Here is a 22,020-nt window from a genome sequence, read left to right as displayed (position 1 = left end):
AACAGAAAACAATCCCAAGCGCAGCAGAAAACGTACTACAGAATGACTGAAAAACAAAAGATTCAAAATATTGCAATGAGCCAGTCAAAGTCCAGACCTCAACCTGATTGAAATGCTGTAGCGGGACCTTAAGACAGCTGAGCGTGAAGGAATTTCTTCACAATGCTCTGAAAGACTGATAAAGTTATTCAGAAAAGGATTACTTAAAGTTATTGCTGCTAATGGTGGTTTTGCAAGCTGCTGAATCACGAGGTGCACTTACTGCTGCTCACTTCTGCATTTTTGTTAAATTAATAACATTAGAAGTAAAAATATGTATTTTTTTAATACAACTCTGTTATCATGCAGCTTTCCACAGTTTTTCACATATAACATACAGCTCAAAAACGTAATCTTCACCACTCACACACTACTAAAGCCTACAACTGCTATACAACAAGCTTTCAGTTCCTGCTTAATAACCCTAAAGCTACTCATGGTGTAACAAAATATCACTCCTTCTTTTTTAATTCCACAATCCTTGTATGGCTGACTGTTTTTTTTTTTATTATTGTTTTTAAGGACCGATTTTATGCCCCACATTTCTGCACAGTAAATTCAAGTGTGCAAGTTTCATTCTTAGTTGCTCAAGTCTCAGTTCAACTTCCTTCATGACTCTTGCGGCTTTTATACGCAGCAAGAAACGTGTTTTCAGTGAAAAAGTCAAAAAAGTGTTAAAAACCTGCAGTGCCTTACCTGTTTGGCACCAAACGACAGGCAGACAGCTGGCCACAAGCTGGCGAAGCATCTGAAGAGAGATTTTCTGCATTGTTGTGCATGGTTTGGTAAACACAAAGCTAAAGGAGAGTAAGTATTTGATTGATATCCAAGTAAATGATAAATGCTATGTGTCTGCTGATTGAAAAAGCAATTGTTTGCCATAATAACGCAAAAAGGATATGACAAATGAATTTTTAGCTCAGCTTTTCTAAGCATGGTAGTTTTATTGATGCTAGTCGTTTACACACGTCTCCTGATCCCCATCTATTCTTCTTTGATGATCTCTCAAGCTTCTCCAGATTTGATGGTCATCTGACATTTAGCTTTGTCTTCCTTCATCCCACAGATTTTAATTGGGATTCGTGTCAGGGCCCCACTCATGTCATGTGAACTCACGTTCACTTTGGTTTTCTGGAAGTAGTTTTTCACCAGGAGTGACATATGTTTTGGATCGCTGTCATGCTGGAAGACAAAGAGATGACTCAGAGCCAGTTTTTCAACTGGCTGGTTGAAGTTTTCTTTGAAAGTCTTCACATTTCCTTCTTTCTTCACGATTCTTTCCGTCTTGATGAGATTTCCAGTTCCAGACACACTGAAGTATCCCCACAGGAATAATAACACAAAATATTTATGAATCAGTATCAATCAGTCAATCAATATTTATTTCTATAGCACATTTAAAAAGGACAGTGTCCATCAAAGTGCTTCACACAAGGTAGCAAAGCAGATTACAGCAAAAGGCAACAGAAACAGTTACAGTATACATAATCTTTCTCCAGGTTGTCCTTACCATACATCCATCTAGATTGAAGCAGTTTTCCTCAGTCTGCAACCTCGCAGTCCAATCCTGTTCAGTGTTCCAGTGATGCTATCAAGTTATCCAGTAGATTCTTGGCAGTGGTTCTGGGGTCTTTGGCCACATCTCTAACCAGTTTATTGTGTGGTATTCTCTGATGATACTCCTCACTCCAGTTGACGCTTGGGAATGCAGCGATAACTTTGTATATCCATCTCCTGCTTTGTGAGCATCAATAATTCTTTTTCTTAAGTGTAAACTGACTTCTTTTGTTTTCGGCACGATGCTTTCTTGAGTGACAGCACAAACCCTCGCTGATGTTTTATACTGTGTGTAAACTGGTAGATAACCGTCAGTTTTAACTTGTTTTACAAGGCTTGAGCATCACAAAGTTAAAATGCATCATTGCACAGCAGTGGTTGTGCTATGGCTCAATAAAATGGGGCTAATAATATTGAAACTTGCTAGTTTTTAAATTTTTTTCTGAAATAATTCTGTCATTGTGTGCAAATATAAGTAATTTATACTTTCTATAGAAAAGTAGTATGCTTGGAATCCCTTTCTCTTTTAAAAAAATTGCAAATATATTTATTTTATTACTGGATTTTTCTTTTAACTGATGATCATCATTCCATTAACATTTACATTTACATTTAAATTGGATTCAAATTAGCCATATGGTGACACAGAAGTAATTTAACTCTATATTTTTGGAATTACAGCAGTGCAATCCTCTGAAATGTAGCTGCTAATTAGTGTAATAGTATAAAGTTGATAGATACTCCAGTTCCTCTAAATGTACTTCCGACCTCTTATTTCGCTACTGTCCTCTCAAGTGTGCAGTTTAGGGTGTAAGTACAGGAGCAGGGGAGAGGTTAATGCCGCTGCTGTGTACAGCTGATCTGTGTTTTTCCTCCAAAGTACAAAGGGACCTATGTGCTCCACTTCTAATCCTGGAAATGAAATGAGCAGCAAGTTGGCTAATGGGCATTTTTAGAGAACAAGAGTTATTACAAAGCCCAGTGACATGAAAGGCTGCAGCTACAGCCACAGTATACTCATTCAGCTAACACGGGGCCGTGTGGCCCGGGCCAATCCCCCTACACTGTGCTCTTTGTTTCATTTTGAGCTAATTCCTTTGGTCGGTGCAATGTTTTTTCCTCTCACATTAGTTGGGAAACTGCTGATTTATCGATTTTTCTTTTTACATGGGGGTGGGAATGAAGCAGCTTGTCCAACACACAACTTCATGCAACACACAAAAAAACATATCAGGGCTTCAAGGAGAACTGCTTACGTATTTTAATGGACATATTTTAATCCTCGAGAAGTTTCTTACTGTTCAGTGTTTAATTTCTCATTTATATTCTTTCACATTTTGGAAGCTGTTTTGTATCTTTCAATAAGAAATAATCAACTCCTAACCGGGCCAGATGACATTTTATGCCATGAATGATGAAAAACACAAAGTTGATTAATTTCTATTCTCCTCACAGATGCGGGTCTATGGCGGTGATTGTGTTCAAGCTCTCGGGTCTGCAGGGGGAAAACAAAAAGTCAGGTATTGGGTGGTCGACACTGTGGCTTCTGAACAAGGCAGCCCTGAAAGCACAAGATACCACGTGCCCTTTGAAGCATGAGTGACATGCATGAGAGGGCGATTCTGAGTAAAAACACTCTGCAGGATGACAGCGGCGCACCCCTTCATTTCAGTATCTCCAACAAGACAAAGACACCACTGTACTCGAGGATTTAAGAGGTAGCTGAACATCTTGTTTCACTTTGTTGTTTTGTTCTTTTCTGTCTGTTATTTGTAGAGGTTTCGAGGCCTCTTGCTGAAGTTCCTGTCACTCTTGAAAAACGCGATGCATCTCGAAGGGAGTCAGAGAATAAAGGGACAATTTGCTTTCCACACTTTGATTTTTGTTTTGCACCTGTGTTTCTCCAACGTCTTTTAGAGCGCATAAAATAACAATAGTCTTCAACTATTTTAATTCAAGCACGCTTCTCTGGCGTGAACTCAAAGATTATTGGAAAGAACTCATCATACACTGCCAGTATTTGAAGCATAAATTAGGTTCATGTGACACTTAGTAATCTTCTTTATGGCTAAGAGGAACAAATGCTAATGAAACTGCGAAATAACATGCAGATGCTCTCAAGATAATAACCGCGGCGTGCGCAGGAGAAGAAGCCTTTAAGGTGCCACTGTAAATAATTTAAGAGTTTTTTCATCCTTATGACTAATGTGATGACACATTGAATGTTACTGATTCAGACTTGATCACTTTAGCAACCAAACAGTTCTGGTCTGCTGTGCATTAAGACCCCCCTGAAACACAGATCGGATCTTGTTTCATGATGTTTCATGATCGTGGTGGGAAATTAGAAATGCATCTGTTTGGTAGATTTCAGCACACTTACATGTTCATTCATAATGAAATGTTTTTCTTTATAACATTAACATTGCTGTTTACCTTAATCCTAACCTAACACTCCTCCAGCCAAAGGGGACAATGTGGCAGATACATGAAAACACCACCCTCTTCTGGAATTTGATTGTAATTGACATATGAAATGTTCCAACCGGTTCTAATCCCTAGTAAACTATGCTTAATGTAACATTAACATTATGTTTGCCTTTTCACTGTAATGACACAGCATTAAAGTGAATAATGTTTCAAATTTGGTTTTTAAGATCATAAAAGGATTTTGATTCTGTCCTCTTCTCACAACATGTTGTTTCCAAATATTATCAGTGGAGTGAGTGATCGCTGAGCACTTAATGACTTTTTGTAGTTATTCTGATGTATGAGCTTATCTGTTAATTAGACTGAGCTGAATATTTTAACTTCTGTCCGTTATTTGTGGATCACCTGTGATTCTGAATATCAGCTGTTAATTAATTCAAATAACTTCAATTAAATGTTATTTCTAAAGCATCAAGGTAAACAGTCACCACAAGGTGTTTTATAGTGTAAGGTAAAGAGCCTACAAAAATGCTGACCCCCCCAACAATCAAATTACCCTCTATGAGCAAGCACTTGGCAACAGTGGGAAGGAAAAACTCCCTTTTAACAAGAAGAAACCTCTGGCAGAACCACACTCAGGGAGGGGCAGCCATCTGCCACAAAGGAGGGGGGGAGACAAAAGAAACACTGGAAGAGAGCCAAATGTTAATAATAACTAAATCACAGTGGTGTATAAACACAGAGAGTGAAAAGAGGTGAATGAAAAAGGAAGAAACACTCAGTGCATCATGGGAAAACCCCATGATTTGGTTCAGAGCAGTGAGCAAGTGCACATAACCATGTGACATTCTGCAAACATATGGATGCACAGTGCATATATATATTCTTACATCTAGGGCATGCATATAGACACTGAGGGAGCAGTGAGACTGCGCTTCCCTGAAGTTTTGTTTAAGTTTCCTTGTATTTAGTTTTGCTTCCTAGGGCAATTTTCATTGCTCTCATTATTTTTGGTTAATAAATGTCTCTCTCCCTCTTTTTTCTTTTCTTTCTTTTCTCGTTCTTTCATTCTTTCTTTTTTTAAAACACATATTTCTGCCTCAAGACCTACAGCTTAATAATCTCTTTAAAACTTTCTGCTGCTAAATAACAACTCCCCATATATAGGGTCTTAGTGCTACAACAATCAACAGTTTATCTAAACTGTGGTTTTGAAGAATGCAAACTACAGGGAGATAAAGAAAAATGTAATTAACTATTGTTCCCAGTGGAACGATCTGTTATCATAACCCCAATATCAGTTAAGCCAAAGTCCATACTCACTTAACCTGCAGATAATTTGTAACATTGTATAGAAATAAAAGATTACAACAATGAAAACAAGTTTATACTGTTCTTATCTGTCTTTACACCTGACTACTGATATGTAGTACTCATCGGCCACTTCATTAGTTATATTTCATTAGTATTGGGTTGGACACCTTTTCCCTTCAAAACTGCCTGAATTATTCAGATTCAATAATGTTTTATATATAAATATTGATATCTTTGAGGTACTGAGCACCACACAGATTTGTCGGCAGGACATCTACGATTTTCCACCACATGTCAAAGTCGATCTATCAGGGAAGGTATTTGTGTCCAGAGTACTGCAGCTCACTGGATATTTTCTCTTTTTCTGACCAATCTCTATGAATTCTAGAGATGTTTGTGTAGGAAAATCCAAGCAGAGCAACAGTTTCTGAAATACTCCGACCAACCTGTCTGGCATCAACAACTGCGCCATGTTCAAAGTCACTTAAATCACCTTTCTTCTTAATTTTGATGCTCAGTTTGAGCTTCGCTAGATTGTCTTGACCAGGTCTACATGCCTAAATGCGCTGAGCTGCTGCCATGTGATTGGCTGATTATATATTTGTCGTAATGAGGAGTTGAACAGTTAGTGGCTCCATAGTGTTGCAGTTTATATATTTGCTTAACACTTAAAATTTCCTAATTTGCTGCCAGGAAGAGGCAATAATCTGTCTGTGAAGGTTCTCAGTTATCCAGGTCATCGTAGTCAAAGGAGCTTGTAAAGAAAAGCATCTGGACTTCTTTCAAGCAACTTAAAGAAGTCCAGACGCTTTTCTTTGCAAGCTCCTTTGACTATGTATCATGTTAATTTGCAGGCAGCTCAGGAACACCTAACCTTGCCCGTCACTGAATCAGAACCTTTTTTGTTGGGAGTATTGTAGATGTATGACTTCATACTAACATCAAACTCATCATTTTGGTGCATATAAGTCTTATATTGGAAATTGGTGCAAACAGCACACTGTAACTCACCCTCCCTTTAAGCCAACTTTTTTCTGATTGGCTGTCTGAAGCCTGAACTTTTATTATTATTTGCACATACACTGATTTCATTTTTTGAACTTTGGCTATGTTCAGTAGGAGCATGTGCCACTGGAGTGCATATATGACAGATAATGAGGAAAAGTAGAACAGGTTCACACAGTTCACAACAAGCTTGTTGATCAGTAGGAGAGATAGATTCATGATACTTGAACTGATTTATTTTTGTAGATCAGCCACGATAAAAACAATTGTGTAAACCGGACCTCCTACTGCCATGTCATCAGCATATTTTAATGTCCTAATAATGTTTTTATGTGTTTCATTCTGAATAGAAAACAATCATGATCATAACACACACTCCCAGGGGGCATAACCTCATCAGAAAGATGTTCCCTGATCCTGCTCCTCCATGTTTTACAACACCCAAACACTTCCATTTACCTCCAGTGGAGGTTCATGCTGTCAGAAAAAGATAATTACACTTTTCCATGTTTTCTTGTAAAAATGAATTTACTTCCAAGGATAACGAGTTTTGTCGCTGCTGATTAATTTGCTGATTATTCTTGTGATTACCCTGCTGTACTTTTGACCACCAGCAGCTATGGAGCCGTGTTTTTAAGAGGTGGTTGCCAGTTTGTGTGTGACAACCACATTTCTGCAGCTGATTTCTTACCATTCATGATGGTAGCATGCAAGGATGAGACAGCAATGCTCCAATAACGGGAATAAATAAGATTCATGTCAAGTAAACATGATTATATGTACAAGGAAGACTGCATAAGATGCATAGGATGGGAAAAACAATGCTAGAAACATGAACAATAAACATAAATTGGATCTAAATTTATGGTCTGGTCAGAAAACAGTCCCAAGTTTCAGTTTTGATGATTTACAGTTTCTCATTTTGCTCAAACAAAGCAATAAAACCACAACATCAATGATTTAGTAGCCCATTCAGCTCACGATCCATCACAGTACACAGGTTACTGTAATGTGTAAAGCACAGAAAGAAAGTTTGCTTGTCAGAAAACCACAATCAAATCAAGGAGAAATTAATCTCCTGCAACACCAAATACAAGTGTTTGAGTTCAGGAGTTTTATGAGTACATGGTCAGTTGTAAACAAAGTCCATAAAAAGCATGAAACACATCAGCATGCTGTAGCAGTGACTGTAATGTTAGCGCAATGGTGACGGGAAGGCCCCAAACATGCCCTCCTAATGTGGGAACCAGCTAATATGACCACTACCGCCAGCAACGCAACTAACATGTGCAAGTTGTGCAGCAAAGTGACATTTTAAACCATCACATCACTTGGTAAAATTCTCATACTGTGCATGATAAATATGGAGACAGGTTGGAATCAACATGAAGAATCTTAATCTAACAAAGGTTTGACCCCAGATCTTGGCTGGCCCTAACCTAGCTCAGAACAATGTTAAATGTGCCCTTGACCTTTCCATTATTTTACAGAGAAGACCCATTAGGTGATCACTGTGTTTAATGAATTTGAATTAAATTTTACACCAAAACAGTTCTTTTGCTCTGATAAAATACATATGAAGCAATAATTTTAAATAAAATGCAACAGAAATATATAAAATCAGAGGTTTATTTATTTAAACAATTAATCATTACGGAAAAATGCTTTGTATAAACTGAATGTATACCAATTCAGTAAATGTCATTTGACCAGATTCCATTAAATGTAATGTTTTGCATTTTGTAACTAAATGACATGGAAAATTTCCATGTAATCAAGCTACTTAAAGTTAACATTTTGGGTGTAAATTGTATTTATTCATGTATTTATTCATTTATTAACTGTAAGCAACACTGTAGAGGGAGCAGTGATTGTTGTGAATTGATGCCTTGTTGTGGCTTGAGACTTTTTGTCATGGTCCTGAGTCTGAGGACTCGGTGTTTTGTGTTTCTTTATATTCTTCTATATTCTTGTTTATTCTGCCTTGTCTTTTGTTTAGGTTTGCTATGTGTTAGTGTGTTTGTTTCATGCCTGCCTGTGTTCCCTCTGTCTGTCCATGGTGTCACTGTGTCTGCTCGTGAGTCTGCCTGCCAAGTTCAGCGTCCGTTCTGGTTCTCTGTGTCTGTTAGTTTCCTGTTTTATTCTGAAAGTTCATGTCTCTTGTCAATGTGTTCAGTTTTACCTTTCTCCTGTCTCGTTAGCCTAATTTGTGTCTCCCTCCTGTTGCCCATTTCCTAATTACTCCCCTGTGTATTTAAGCCCTGTGTTTTCCTGTGCTCCCTGTCGCGTCGTACCCTCAACTTGCTGTGTGTTTGTAATATCCTGTCCTGTCCTCCAGCACCTCAGTTTAGAGTTTTGTTTTGCTTTTGTAAGTTTTATTTTGTGAATCATTCCTCCAGCAATAAAGCTGTGTTTTCAGTTTATTCCCATCTCCAAGAGTACTGCAATTTTGGGTCCACCACTTCTGCTTGCCTGCCACACAGCCAACCATGACACTTTTGGTTCTTCAGCTTCGATGCGCTTATAATATAAACAAGAGAAAAGCAGACAACAAATGAGAATGATTGGGTTTAATGCTTTAAAATATACTTATTATGAACAGAGTTCTTATTCATTTTTGTCAGTTCTGTATTTAAAAGGCAAGATTTAAGTGAAGTCATACATTTTACATAATCTGAGGTGTCTTTAAATAAATAAATGATCAATACTAATCTTTTAGTAATATTATTCATTATTATTTATTATGTTAATTTGTATTAATATTATTAATATTAACATTAGATGTGTATGTCTGCTAAGTAACAACATGAATCATGAACATATACAATTAGCATACAATTGTTTTTGAAATTGTTTATATTATTTATCAAATTTGGAATAGTGATGCTAATAAATTGTCAGTCTAATATGTCTTATTGTGTAAGTAAGTACACACCTCTGTACCCAACAGTGTCATAAAATGCAGGAAATACTCAGCTGGCTACTGAGCAGAGATGATCTGACGCAAAGCTGCAGTTTACAGTTTCTCCACAAGATCGCAGCAGAGATCACAGCTTTGTCTTGTCACATAAATTCCAGGTATGCCTTTGTGATCTGAGATGAAAAGGCGAAAATACCAGCCTTATTAAAAGCATTCCTTCCCGAACGACTTCAACACAATGCCCCGCATTCCTCTGGGGATTCGTATTATGAAATAAATCAGGTCAACATGTCATTTAAACAGAGGAGGCTATTTTCCATTGCATCACCAGAGTGGTCAACCGAGCCAACAAGTTCCAGGAAGAGGCATAACACTTTTATCATCAGAGCAGGTGCTTTACTGTTATATTTCAGATATGCCGTTTCACTTCCTCATGTGGCATTTTTGTAATAAGGAGATCAGAATGACTCCTAAATTACACCTTTTCCCGTATGAGCTACGTGGAAAAACAAAGCATATAGTTTTTAAATGAAAGATAATGTTGGAGAAGGCTATTCTGTCATTTATGTATTTTACAAACCTTAAAATCATTTCTAAAAATCCACTGAAATACTATAAATTACTCTGTTGTCATTTTTATTTTATGAAATGACATCATAGATAATCAAGGAAGTATCTGATAATGCCCTGGTGAGTGTAATATCCAACAAGGACAGCTATAATGCTCTGGGGAAGTTTGTGAAGCCTGCTGTTTACATTTAGGTGGTTGGGAAACTTTAATGATCCCGGATAAAAGGAAGGATAAAGTTTACACTTGTGGCAGGATGATCTCACACAGACACACAGTGTGCCTTAGTCCGTTTCAAAACACCTCACCTTAAGTTAATATTTACCACAAAAACTTTTGTTAACCATGACTTTAATTTCAATAAATGCACTAAATAGCCTTCTTAAATCAGACAATCATTGTTAAAAGTGAAACTAATGATTGTCTGACACTAAGGTACTAGGGTAACATAAGCAGGGTCCCAACTGAACAGTTAACATACACCAATAATTTACAGTCTGAGCTTTTTGCAGAGACTGGTATGGGTGGTTATGACATTCTTGGCTTTAAAACAGTTTGCTAGCAGCTCGCTAGTAATCAGAGCTAGCAACCAGAGCTAGCAACCAGAACAAACTATGTATAGTTTATGAAAAGTGTAACACAAAGTTACATGTTTTGAAGTGTGGTGGTTGCTGAGTTGAGGCACAACTTTCATTTTGAAGGTGAACATTGTACATTTCGAACTGCGCGGCTCGGAGCTAGTAGCGAGCATTTGAAGACAAGATGTGTCTTCCATACAAACTACCAGTAACAGCTTCGGTCTGCTAGCAACCAAAGAAGTCGTTTTTGGTGGAACACTCTCATTGACACTAGTTTCTTCTAGTAACCAGTCAGGAAAAACAATTTTTTCCCTGGCAACTGTTAGTTGTATCCCTTTCAATATAGTGGACAACTCTCACATGATGGTCACGTAACATGACATGAGAAATCTCTGTTGTTCAGCCACAGATGCTGTTAATTAGACAATATGCTAATAAAATATAAAAATTCCACCCACCATAATTGAAGCTATATTAACAGAGAAATCCATTAAAGTGCTCCAAAAGACACTGACAACCGAACTGGAGTTACCAATCCAGTTCTGGAGTTTGAATCAATGGCGCTGATGACCTGCAGACAATTGCTACATCTGTCAAAGTAGCCATGACCCTAACTTTTAACCTTAGGAAAATCCAAGCTCTGTCCACACCTGTATGGGTATTTTGGTAAACGTAGCTTTTTCTATGCATTTTAGTGTTTTGGCAACATGCAAACGGCTTGTTAGGTCACTGAAAATTGACCTTTTCTAACTCTTTCCAGGGTGGAGATTTTCAGGAATTCATTGTCTTTGTATGGAAGTGCATACAGAAAACAAAGATTTTTGTTATGCATTATAAGGCATATGCCTTTATTTTCCTTTTAGACGTCAGACTATGTGAGCTTCTGATTAAGCAACATTTTATATAATCGGGGTTATATCGTCACTTGTTACTTTGACATGTTCTTGACAATGCTTGATATTGACATTGTAGCCACTGGCTACAGCTCCCTGTGTTGGCACATCCTGCCATTCAACCCTAGCTGTCAATCAGCATTGCTCTAAGCCTTACTGGTATGCAATCCTTTGTACTCATAGACAGAAGAAAACAAGAATGAATCTTACGGGTCATTACAATTAAGTTAGAACTCCCTCAAACCTGCATTCTTAAGGCCAACAGATAACAAAAGCCGTGGCTCCAAAAAGACTTCCACTTTCATAGAAGTCTAAGGGAAAACAGCTTTCAGTTTTAACCTCTGTAAACACTTTGCTGATGGGTTTATGAGCTCAGACACTCGTTTTAGGTCACACTGAATCAAAAAATTAAGTCTATTTAGTACATCTTGGTCATACTTGAAGGATTACCTGTAAACTAAACACTCATTGTTTAGTTTACTTGTCAGTCACATATGTCTTTTGCAAATGGCTACGCAAAAGAAACGCTTACGTCAAGGCTTCAAAATGGAATTTTAGACAGCAGAGGATGACATCATGGTAGCTACGTCCATCTTTTATACCGTCTATGTTTGCACCAGACTGTAAACATGCCTTTTAATGCTGTAAAAGGGATGTTGTAGCATGGCAGTCTACAGGGATGTACTCTCTTTTGGAGCTAACCTGAGGTGGCCTTTGCAGGAAGAGCACTCGGCACTTCCGCGTTGGCTTCATTTTTAAGCCCCAGAGGTTGTCGCTTGCTACACACAATCAAATTCCCTCTCGAACACACAGTCCCCCAACACACGTCTCCAGATATTCATTACTTGACCTTCTACTAGCCTACTTTTCAGGGGCCCTGTTGTCATTCCTGGAGGAGCCCGGCTCTGATGTGTTAAGCAATCGTTTGGCAGCTTCCCAGCAGCTGAGACACTCCAGTTACCCTGTTGATACTTAATCTGACTCTTTTGCTCTCTCTCTCTCTCTCTCTCTCTCTCTCACACACACACACACACACACACACACACACACACACACACACACACACACACACACACAGACATGCAGGCAGGTATGCACATGAGCACACACATACGAACAACGCTTACGCAAGCCCCGGCCAGCCATGCCTAAGGTAGTCATAACACACAGAGGGTGGAGATATGCCAAGCTCTTATAGGTCAAATGATTCACAGGCAAACAAGGATTGGATATGAAAGCATGTAAGTATTTGACTTCAAATAGTGCTGTTGTTCACTGTTTGATGGGATGACCTCGAGTTCCCCTGGTTACTGCTGAAGCTGGAGAAAAAGAGAACGAGAGCAGCGCTTATGCTCCCCCTTGTGTGTTCCAGGAAAGAAACACTGACCCACTATTGACATTTGTGTGTTTGAGGAGTTAAATGTTACATTACACAAAGGTCAGAGAAGAGTAAACGGCTAGAGGCAGAGATGGAGAAAGCGGGAGAGGCAGTTTTCTTTTCCTCGGTTCTTTTCTCTTGCAAAAATGAAATTGAAAGCGCTGAGGGAAATCGCATTGTTCTCCCTCACGGTGATGAAGAGCGGCGCTGAGAGAATTCTTCCAGGAAAACCTCTGAGGCGCGCATCAGAGCCGGGCAGGCGTTAGCATGGCTGTGTGTGTGAAAGACAAGTGGCAGTGATAAATAATAACATGCTGTGAGAATATGAAAAATGTGATCTTTATTCAACAACTCCACACATATTTCAAATATACATATTTACATATTTTATACAATGAATATAACTCTTGTGTGTAACCTATCCGGACTAAAAATAGCCTCTAGGTTGTGTCACAAATACATAATTCACAGTGCATTATGAAGATTGTGCACCCGTGTCAGTTTACATGTCACATGAAGGCGTGACTCACTCTACATGTATGAAACAGAAACAATATCGTTAACCTCTTAAATTAATTTCGCTATGAAGGACAATTACGATTGTCACGAGTCTCCTTCCATCTTGTCTTATCGAGCAGATGAAAGAAAGAAAGAACCGCAAGATGCTCTATTAGCCTACTGCGTGACTAAAAAGAAAGAAAAATTAATGCACAACGCTTCTCTGATGTGCCAGATTTAGTACCATTGTCAATAAATTGTACCAGAGCAAAACAGCTGGCTATAATAGCTTGAATGTGGCTGAAACTCTCTATTTGCTTTTCACAAACGAACATAGTGTATCTTAGAGCGTGGTACAAAATGTCACCAACTATGAAGACTAGTCTCCATGGATCCGTAGCTTTCAAAACAAGAAAAAAGGAAAGGGGGGAGATTAAAAATAAAAAAAAAAAGTACCACTAAAGAGGTGAAACAGTCTGAACAGATTCTTCCAGCCAAGGTCATCACCATTCTCTGCAGACACGCTCAAGTGTTGAGTCATCAACAGACAACCAACATCAAATATCGCCTGACTGCGACTGATTCAGAGTCATTCAGTTTATGAAACACAGTGATACGGGCACAACACTCAGCACACAGCTCGGCTTTTGTTAAAGCAAAACAGGTTCACATAATGTTCCGACAGAAATGAACAAAACAGGCTCGACTGCTCAGCTGGGAAAGTCTTCATTTTTCTGCAATGCGTCGGTTTCTAATTTGAGTGCATATTTGGCACATTTCATGAACAAATGCAGATTTTTTTTTTTGATTGCATCGGTGCTTGTTTTCCCTTTTTTTTTCTTTGATTGAAATCCCACTGATGCCATCAGGTTCAGGAATTATTCAGTAATCTCTGATGCTGCTGATTCATGTGGCCAAGTGTTTAAAACCAGAGTTGCGCCCAGCATTTAGGTAGTTAAACTAGAAGCATTAGTGTTGGGTTTTAGCTGATGGCAATTGCACATATGCAGGATTTCAGACATGCTGGATGGACTGATGCTCATATTTGTGTTCGGGTTCAACCTTTAGGCAAGATATTCAGCTTTGAGCTTGTGCCATAAATGTTAAACAGTCTTAACAGTTCTAAATGATAAAATGACCGAGATGTACTTTTCTCTGTTAGCCATTAACAAGGACTGTGTGTCAGCATCGTGTGTGTGTGACGAGCTCTTACCATTTTTCTGCCAGTCTTACACCAGTAACACCCTGCCTGTCTCAACCTTCTGTGCGTGGTGTGAAATTTGTAAATGCGCTCCATTCGCAGAGACAGTGCCAGATTGGCAGTGAGACACCTTTGTAGTGTCCCGCTGAGGATGACACATCAGTCCTCTGCTATCCATCTTTCTCACTTTATGTCACTGTCTGCTTCAAGACGTCAAGCTCGTGCTTGGCGGTCCTCGAGCTGATCGGTGAGTCAGCTGGTGAAGCCTGCAGTCTGGTCAGAGAGTGAGAGGAACAACATCCTGGTCTCCTCGCCTCCCGCTCGAGATTCAGCTAATGCTTTATGAAGCCTCATGAGTTCACGCTGAGAACAAACATCAATGACTTCTCTCCGACTGGGTATTAAATTCCCGTGACACGCTCGGAGAAGCCTGTGGAGATTTTTTTTTAAAAAACACGATCTGGCTTATTTCTGTCATGGTTAATTCTTCTAGCACCAAATAATTTCCAAATCACACATACAGAAACACAATGAGTGATCATTGTGAACAATGCCCTTAGCGAGTAACATGTATACGACAACAAAATACAGTACAGTAAGATTTTGTAGAAAGCTTGAGGGTGTATGTACACACAACAGTACACAAATGGGTTTCTAAAAAGTGCCAATGTAAAAAAACAAAACAACAAAAACAAAACAACAATGAATCCCTCATAGTTTGTTTTGGTCCCTCAGTCAGACTCAAATCGAATCCGTCAGCAGAAGAGGTCGTCGTCCTCTTCCGCATCAAAGGATGGCACCGTTTGTTCGGCCGAGCTTACTTCCTGGTCACCCAGCGCCGCTTCTCGGGACGATGGCGGCACGTGGAACCACGGGTGAGCGAGCAGCTCAGTTGCTGTGAGTCTCTCAGAGGGTTCTTTCCTCAGCAGGCTCTGGAGCAGACACTTGGCCTTGGGAGACAAACCTTCAGGCAAACAGCACTGGCCTCTGCGAATTTTGGAAAAAAGTGTGGCCGGGTCCGGGTCGTGGAAGGGGTAGCGGCCGACCAGCATGGTGTACAGCATGACCCCGAGGCTCCACATGTCGGCCATCTTGCCAGAGTAAGGCGTGGAACCGCTGAGGATCTCTGGGCTGACGTAGGCAGGGCAGCCGTGGGTGTCTGACATAGAGTCATCCTTGGGGTCTTCCAGGACGCGGCAGTCCTCAAGGCTTTCTAGTCTCACCTGCGTCCTGTAAAGCAAGAAAAAAAAAGGTCAAGATATCTGGAATGGACTTCAATAGCACAAAATGTCAATATATGTATGTTTGAGCCAAATAACCACAAGAGAGGGCTTTAATTGTACTGTAAAGCAGGATAAGTACAGTGTGTTTCCTTCCTCTAGCTTTAATCTGTGCAACAGACAGATGGACAGACAGTTTTACACACACACACACACACACACACACACACACACACACACAAACACACACACACACACACACACACACACAGAAGTGAACTTACTACGACCCAAGTGCGCCACTGTGATTCCCGTTTAAGAAGCAGAGCTGCCTAAGCAAATTTCCAATGACTTCCTGGCACTCACATGGTCATGTAAACACACATAAATACACTACACCAACACCCCCCTCCTCCTTCTTTACTCTCACACACACACAATGCTATATTTAGCCAAGTTAATGACAGGACGTACATTTAGTCCTGCAGCAGAGCAACTAAGACTGTGAGAGCACATTTTTTTTCAGGATGAGGTACTCACCACTGAAACGCTCTTGCGCAAAGATAGAACATTTGATGGGAAACTTTTGCCATTTCCATGGGCAAAAAAATATGTCATGCATTTTTCTACTTTTTTTTTCTTTTTACAGCAGCAGATACAGACTGTTTTTAGTTCTAATTTAATTTGTGTATAATGACTGGAGGGGATTTTATCACGTGAAGTGCACATAAAGAGTTCTGTTGTATCTCAGTCTCGGGGGTTAGCCCCAGTGAGACACTTGAGATGTCAGATGAACTGACTGCAGACAAAGAAAAAGCCACGGAGACAGGATGAAAAGAGTGACAGCCAGAAGGACCAAGACGGAAAAGCAAATGATATTTAAACAGCGAGATAGTGGAGGAGATATGTCAGGAGAGGAGAAAGGAGATGGAGACAGAAAAGGAAACAGAACAGAGAGAGTTAGAGGGGTGGAGAGAATGACTCATCCTACTGTTGAGAGTACATATCTCCTCTCCTCCTCCTCCTCTCTCTCTCTCGCTCTCTCTCTCTTTCTCGAGCCGAGGCTATCTGCACCTGGGTCCCACACTTGCGGCGCCAGCCATCCCATAATTACCCTCAAATGGCTGTTGCCACATCAGTGACGCACGGGAAGGCTGGCCTGACTGTGAAGCTCTGCATGCTTCAGAGTGCTAGTCACCTTTCCTAAACTGGCTCTCCCAACTGCACTGTGTATGTCTGTGTGTGTGTGCGAGTGTGTATGCGAATGCAGCTAGCATTTGTCAAAATGTTGTGACTTTCTCTGTCGCTGGCTCGGCCGCTGCATTGTTGGCCAGGACATTGCATCACGGCTTGTGCGCTGGGGTTTGAAAGATGCCTGATTGTGAATTTTGGAGGAATGGATGACGGAATAAATGAGGTCATGCAGAATCGTAAGAGCTCAGTGAGCCTTAAGTTGTTGTCTGTCTGTGTTTGGACAAAAGAGCAAAAGAGGTGATCTCAGGGTGAACAAAGCTGATTTTCTGGAAACGAATACCGCCAAATTCCATTATGTCACAGAGCCGTTTAATGTTATCAGCAAAGCCTGCAGGTTAGTTTTTCAAAGTCACGACAGGATGCTTTTTAGTTTTTTTTTGTTTTTGTAGTGGCGCTTTGAAATGTTACCACAAAAAGTGCACAGAGAAGTCTGCATGAGAAAAAAAAGATGCCGTCACCACACATCTTCACGGGTCGAGCAGGTCAGCCTACCAACATTAATGTTGCAGTGCCGTCGCTCCGTTGACGAAATACTGAATTGCCAGCAACAAGCCACTTGAACTCGCAATGGACCGCAGCTTTACAGCTCTGAATGCGCGAACATGCATGGACGGACACATGCACACGCACGAAGAAAAAAAGAAAAAAGCTGTGCAACACCCCCCTCCCTCCCCTCTTCCCCTCTGCCCATATACACAGTGACTCATCGCTCTGCAGCCATATAGCTATCAGAGGGACGCGACTAACTTCAACTTCTCTCACTGGCTGTCTGCTCTCATTCATCGACTGTAACCCAGCTAACCCAGAGGTCATGACTGAAGAATGTTACTGTTCAAAAGTCTCCATGAAAAAGGCCCTTTGGAGAGCTGGATTGGGGGGGTGGAGGGGATCAGTGGACGCTTACAGAAAAGAGAGTGACGCAAGGGCAAAGAGGCAACAAACAGTTTTGCAAGCATGGATTTTGTGTATCTTCCTGAACTATATCTGGCACTGGGAGATGCAGGCATTTAGATGTGTGTGTGTGTGTGTGTGTGTGTGTGTGTGTGTGTGTGTGTGTGTGTGTAGGTGTGTGTGTGTGGGAGCAGGTTCAAAGCATACTACTTCATGGATGTAAGTGAATGAAATCTTGCTGGACACACCAGTTATCCTGCAGCATTGCTATGATGTAATTTATTAATAAATGATGAGTAATAAATGCATTCTAAGATATAGACCACAGAAGGTATGATTTTCTCATTCAGCAGCCTCGTCTCGCAGCTCTGCCAAACTACCACCCACCACATTCACACATGCTTGCCTGTGCACAAGCATGCAAAACAAACACACAACACTGCATACAAAGAGACACATCGAGAGTGAAATAGGGAGACAGACAGAGAGGGCGAAAATCTGGGAAGCTAAGCAGTCTGCCTCCACAAGTACAGAACCTCCTACTCTATCTGTGCCCACATTGATATCTGCACACATGGCCTGTGTGTGTATCAGCTGTTGCTGTCTTCGCTCTGTGTTTTCACTGGCATGTGCCACTACACTAGACGTTTGAGAGCATTCAAATAAATCTGTATAGCTGAGATCAGTGTTAAGGACTGAGAGCAATTCGAGAATCGTGACAGGTGAATCTGACGCTGCAGCAGGACTTTAAATCCTCACCTTTTGTCATCAGTGAAGACAAACTTGCGTAATTTCAGGTCACCCAGCACAATGCCTGCCTGGTGGCAGTGGGCTACGGCCAGGGCCACCTGACGGAAGAGCCTGCAGGCATGTCCCTCGTCTAGTCGGCGACAGCTCTTTACCAAAGTGTGCATGTCCCCAAAGTCTTTATCCAGGAACACGTAGGCCTTGCGCTCACCGAGGATGATATCCCTGATGCCGGCCACATTCTTGTGTGCTGGTAGAATACCATAGGCTCTGATCTTTTCCTGGTATACCCCCATATCAAAGACCTGGAAGAAAGATGGGAGGAAAAGGAGGGATGCAGGATGGAAATTAGAGAGATGGGTAAGGAGGAGAAGAGAGAGAGTGAGTGTGAGGAGGAGGACGAGGCAATAGGTCAGTGTGTTCTTAATGATCATCTAAGTAAACAACCATGAAAATTTGGCAGCGACATAAAAAAGGCTTGGGATATGCTTTGATTCCAGCTCAATACATTGCTTTTGCAAGCGCGTGACAAATGAATCATCAAAGCGTGAAGCGATTAACTTTATTAATCAACAAAGCCAAACGCCTGCAGGTCTATCATGCAAAATAAACAGAGATCTGGAACAGTGGAGGACCTTGTCCTTATCGGGAAAGATCCTTATCACGAGAGCCTTTTTTGCCTCACATGTTTGCATTTTTGTGTGTCACAGCGTGGCGTACTGCGGTGACGTGTATGCAAATGAGCCCAGTTGACAGACACAGAGCGAAGCACCGGTGCCAAGGATTGGTGGGCTTCAGTATGGTAGGCTGAATTTCCACAGTACAAAACAGGCAACACAGGGTTTGGCTGCTCTTTCACGACGTGTAAAAATGAAAGGAGCCTTATCAGTTTCAGACATTTAAAAAAATAACATAAAAAATATATACAATGAAGTAAGACTTTTATTACGGAAATCGTGACACATTTCGCGTGAGAATGACATCTGGTGAAAAAGTCAGCCAAATACGGATGACATGTCAGACAGGGTATTGGGCAATGGGATGTCTTGAAACATCCTTCATTCAAAGAAATTGCACAATGACTGGATTGCGCATACCTTACACAGTAGCTCATTGCCAGTATCGGTGTTCATCGCGCTGTGCATGCATTCCCGGTCCGCCAGAGGTAGAAGTAGATACGATCCTATGCTGGACGGTCCCTGGTGAGTCGGTGGGACAGAGGTTAAGCCGGGGCTGACCGGGGATCCGGGAGAGGTGCCGAGGAGTCCCTGCGTGTCCCCAGCCTCGGCGCTCAGCCGGGCGCATTTGGCCGGCGGCTGATCGTCTGAATCAAGCCGCTTGTGCGCGAGTCTCCCCGCGCGGATGCAAGGTGCCCGGCTGCTCCACTGCAAGTTCATCCTGATAGGCCGATTCACCATGAAAGCAAAAAAAAAAAAAAGAAAAGAAGCGAGGTCCGTTCCGTCTGCTTTTAGATGCTCCCTTTGACGGTTAAAATAAGCTACAAACTGTGATCTCCATTTCTCCGTAGAAGACTCAGCACTGGTGACACATAAAAGAAACTTCAGCGGATTTTGGTAATAATCCAAATCGACGTCCTTCTGTAGAGCGAGTGCTCGTGGCTTCTGAGGTCTGTGTACTTTTGGTGAGAGGATAAAAAACCCGATCCCTCATAGCCCAGAGTCAGTGTTTGTTAGAGAGAGAGAAGAGAGAGAGAGGAAAAAAGAGAGAGGACACAGAGAGAAAGAGAGACCGCCTCACACTCAAAGAGTGGCTGAGAGTGAGTGAGCTCCAGTGATGTTGAGCTCTGAGCTCAAACACTCCGCCCGACCAGTCCAGCCTCCTGGTGACACAACCATTGAGCAATCCTGCTCAGCGAGGCTCTGATGACACTACCCACTGTATTAGCTTTCTCAGACGACTGCGTGAGCATATGCTTCAAACATTATTTATTTATTTTTCCTAACCAGTGTATCATGAATCTTCAAATTCCCCCATAAGAGTTTTTTTTGCTGATACCAAAGGAACTTGAGGAGCTGATGAGAGGAGTGAAGAAATCATCTGTTACTTATCAGCTGCCACATCAAGCATGCACATGTTTTAGGCAATAATTAACAATCCTTGAAGTACCTTGTCTGACTCAGTTGTTCCTTAGTGTTCGGCTCTTATTGCCCTTTATTGCCAGTTGTAACATTTTCTCCACAGACCTCTGCGTGGCACCGGAACTGTTTGTTCTCTAAACGCTGGGCTTCAGGTGTGAACCAGCCCATACAAAAAGCTTCAGTGTGCTAGCTTGAACTCTGGCTTTAACAACACCATGATATTTTCCCATGCTGGGTCTGTGGATATGACTCACCCCCGTAAAGCTGTAGTTTTGTTGGGCTATAAGAACTCACAGAAAAATATGCCAGCTTGGCTCTGTAAACAACATCATAGCAGCCGGGCTAAGGTGAAACCACTTGTACATCAAGCACCCCTACCAAAGGAGCCAAATGCTGTGCAATTCTTTGTGGGAATTATGCAATGATATTGAAAAAAATAATAATCAAGCGAACGATGGACCGTCAAGAATTCAAGGGTGAAGTGCAGGATATAGTTTGAAAAACATTCCTGTGATGAGCACTGAGACGAGTCGTGTTGGGCAATTATAAATGTGCATGTTTGTGTGCGTTCGTCGGGGTGTGTACACACGCGTGACCATGTGCGTGTTGCGCAAGAGTTCTCTTTTTCCACTGCTTTATGTTGAATGAGCACAGTGGCTGCAGCAGAGGCTCACTGAGCATTCACTGAAAACACAGAGCACCAGCTGGCCTGTGTACGCGTGTGCACCGTCAAACCTCTTTAGTGCGGCCAATCCTGCCAATCAGAAGCAGGCCGTTCCCAGTCGTTTCTTTTCACATCTCTAACACGGTTCCTTCCACAACATGTCACACACTTAACCGGGTCACAGCGGTTGGGCACAGCTTGATTCAAAAAGGTCATGCAAACCTGTTTCTGCAGGCTGTCCAAACATGGATGAGCTGCAGATTCCATAGGAATGATGGCTGTTATTTTTAGGCCTTGCATTCTTTCTTTGCGCAGTGGTCGTCCTACGAAAAAGGTGACTCACTCAACTGATTGATGCATGCGTGTCTCTGTGAGCAAGTGTCTTTGTCATGCTGCTGAGCAGGCACGGGAACAGGTTTCCTCTCTCTCTGCCTTCCCTCTTTTTCTTTTTAAGAAGTTGAACAAACAGGATGAGCAGTCACTGTGGGAATGGGAGGCAGAGGTACTGAAGGTTTATTGTTATGTGACATCAAAGTGATTATGTGTGTTTGGAGTCTGTTTGTGCGTGACACGGTGTTTAGGAGGATACTGGAAAAGCTGACTTATTTGTGTTGGCTGTGATTAAAGAAAGCTTGTGTGCGCATGTAAGGTCACATTTTGTATCAGTGTAACTGAGAGTTCACGCTGGAATCACATCACGCAAAGTCACATCAAGATATGTGGGCTGTGGACTACACAATATAGATTTTATTGCCGAACAGCAG

At 41.3% G+C, this 22,020-nt stretch overlaps 1 protein-coding gene across 1 annotated transcript; it reads right to left on the bottom strand.

Moving 5' to 3' along the window:
- Positions 1-13,007: 13,007 nt before the first annotated feature.
- trib1 (tribbles pseudokinase 1) lies at positions 13,008-20,348 on the bottom strand. The gene is made up of 3 exons (XM_084919701.1): positions 19,591-20,348; positions 18,506-18,798; positions 13,008-15,611 (listed from the first exon to the last, which is right to left on the bottom strand). The coding sequence occupies exons 1-3, from the start codon at positions 19,909-19,911 to the stop codon at positions 15,137-15,139; spliced, it is 1,089 nt and encodes a 362-aa protein (XP_084775827.1). The 5' UTR covers positions 19,912-20,348; the 3' UTR covers positions 13,008-15,136.
- Positions 20,349-22,020: the final 1,672 nt, after the last annotated feature.

Source organism: Perissodus microlepis, chromosome 22, assembly GCF_051167445.1.
Source record: "Perissodus microlepis isolate ML-2025 ecotype Zambia chromosome 22, ASM5116744v1, whole genome shotgun sequence".
Taxonomy (NCBI): Eukaryota; Metazoa; Chordata; class Actinopteri; order Cichliformes; family Cichlidae; genus Perissodus; species Perissodus microlepis.
Note: the sequence above shows the minus strand (reverse complement) of the source record. Positions and strands in the feature narration are given on the sequence as shown.

What these genes read in the sequence shown, in the direction of transcription:
- trib1 (XM_084919701.1), bottom strand. Translation starts at nt 19,911, where the DNA reads ATGGTGAATCGGCCTATCAGGATGAACTTGCAGTGGAGCAGCCGGGCA. An exon ending in GCAATGAGCTACTGTGTAAG is followed by an intron (nt 18,799 to 19,590) that starts GTATGCGCAATC and finishes TCTTTCTTCCAG; the next exon opens with GTCTTTGATATGGGGGTATA. An exon ending in GTCTTCACTGATGACAAAAG is followed by an intron (nt 15,612 to 18,505) that starts GTGAGGATTTAA and finishes CTTGCTTTACAG; the next exon opens with GACGCAGGTGAGACTAGAAA.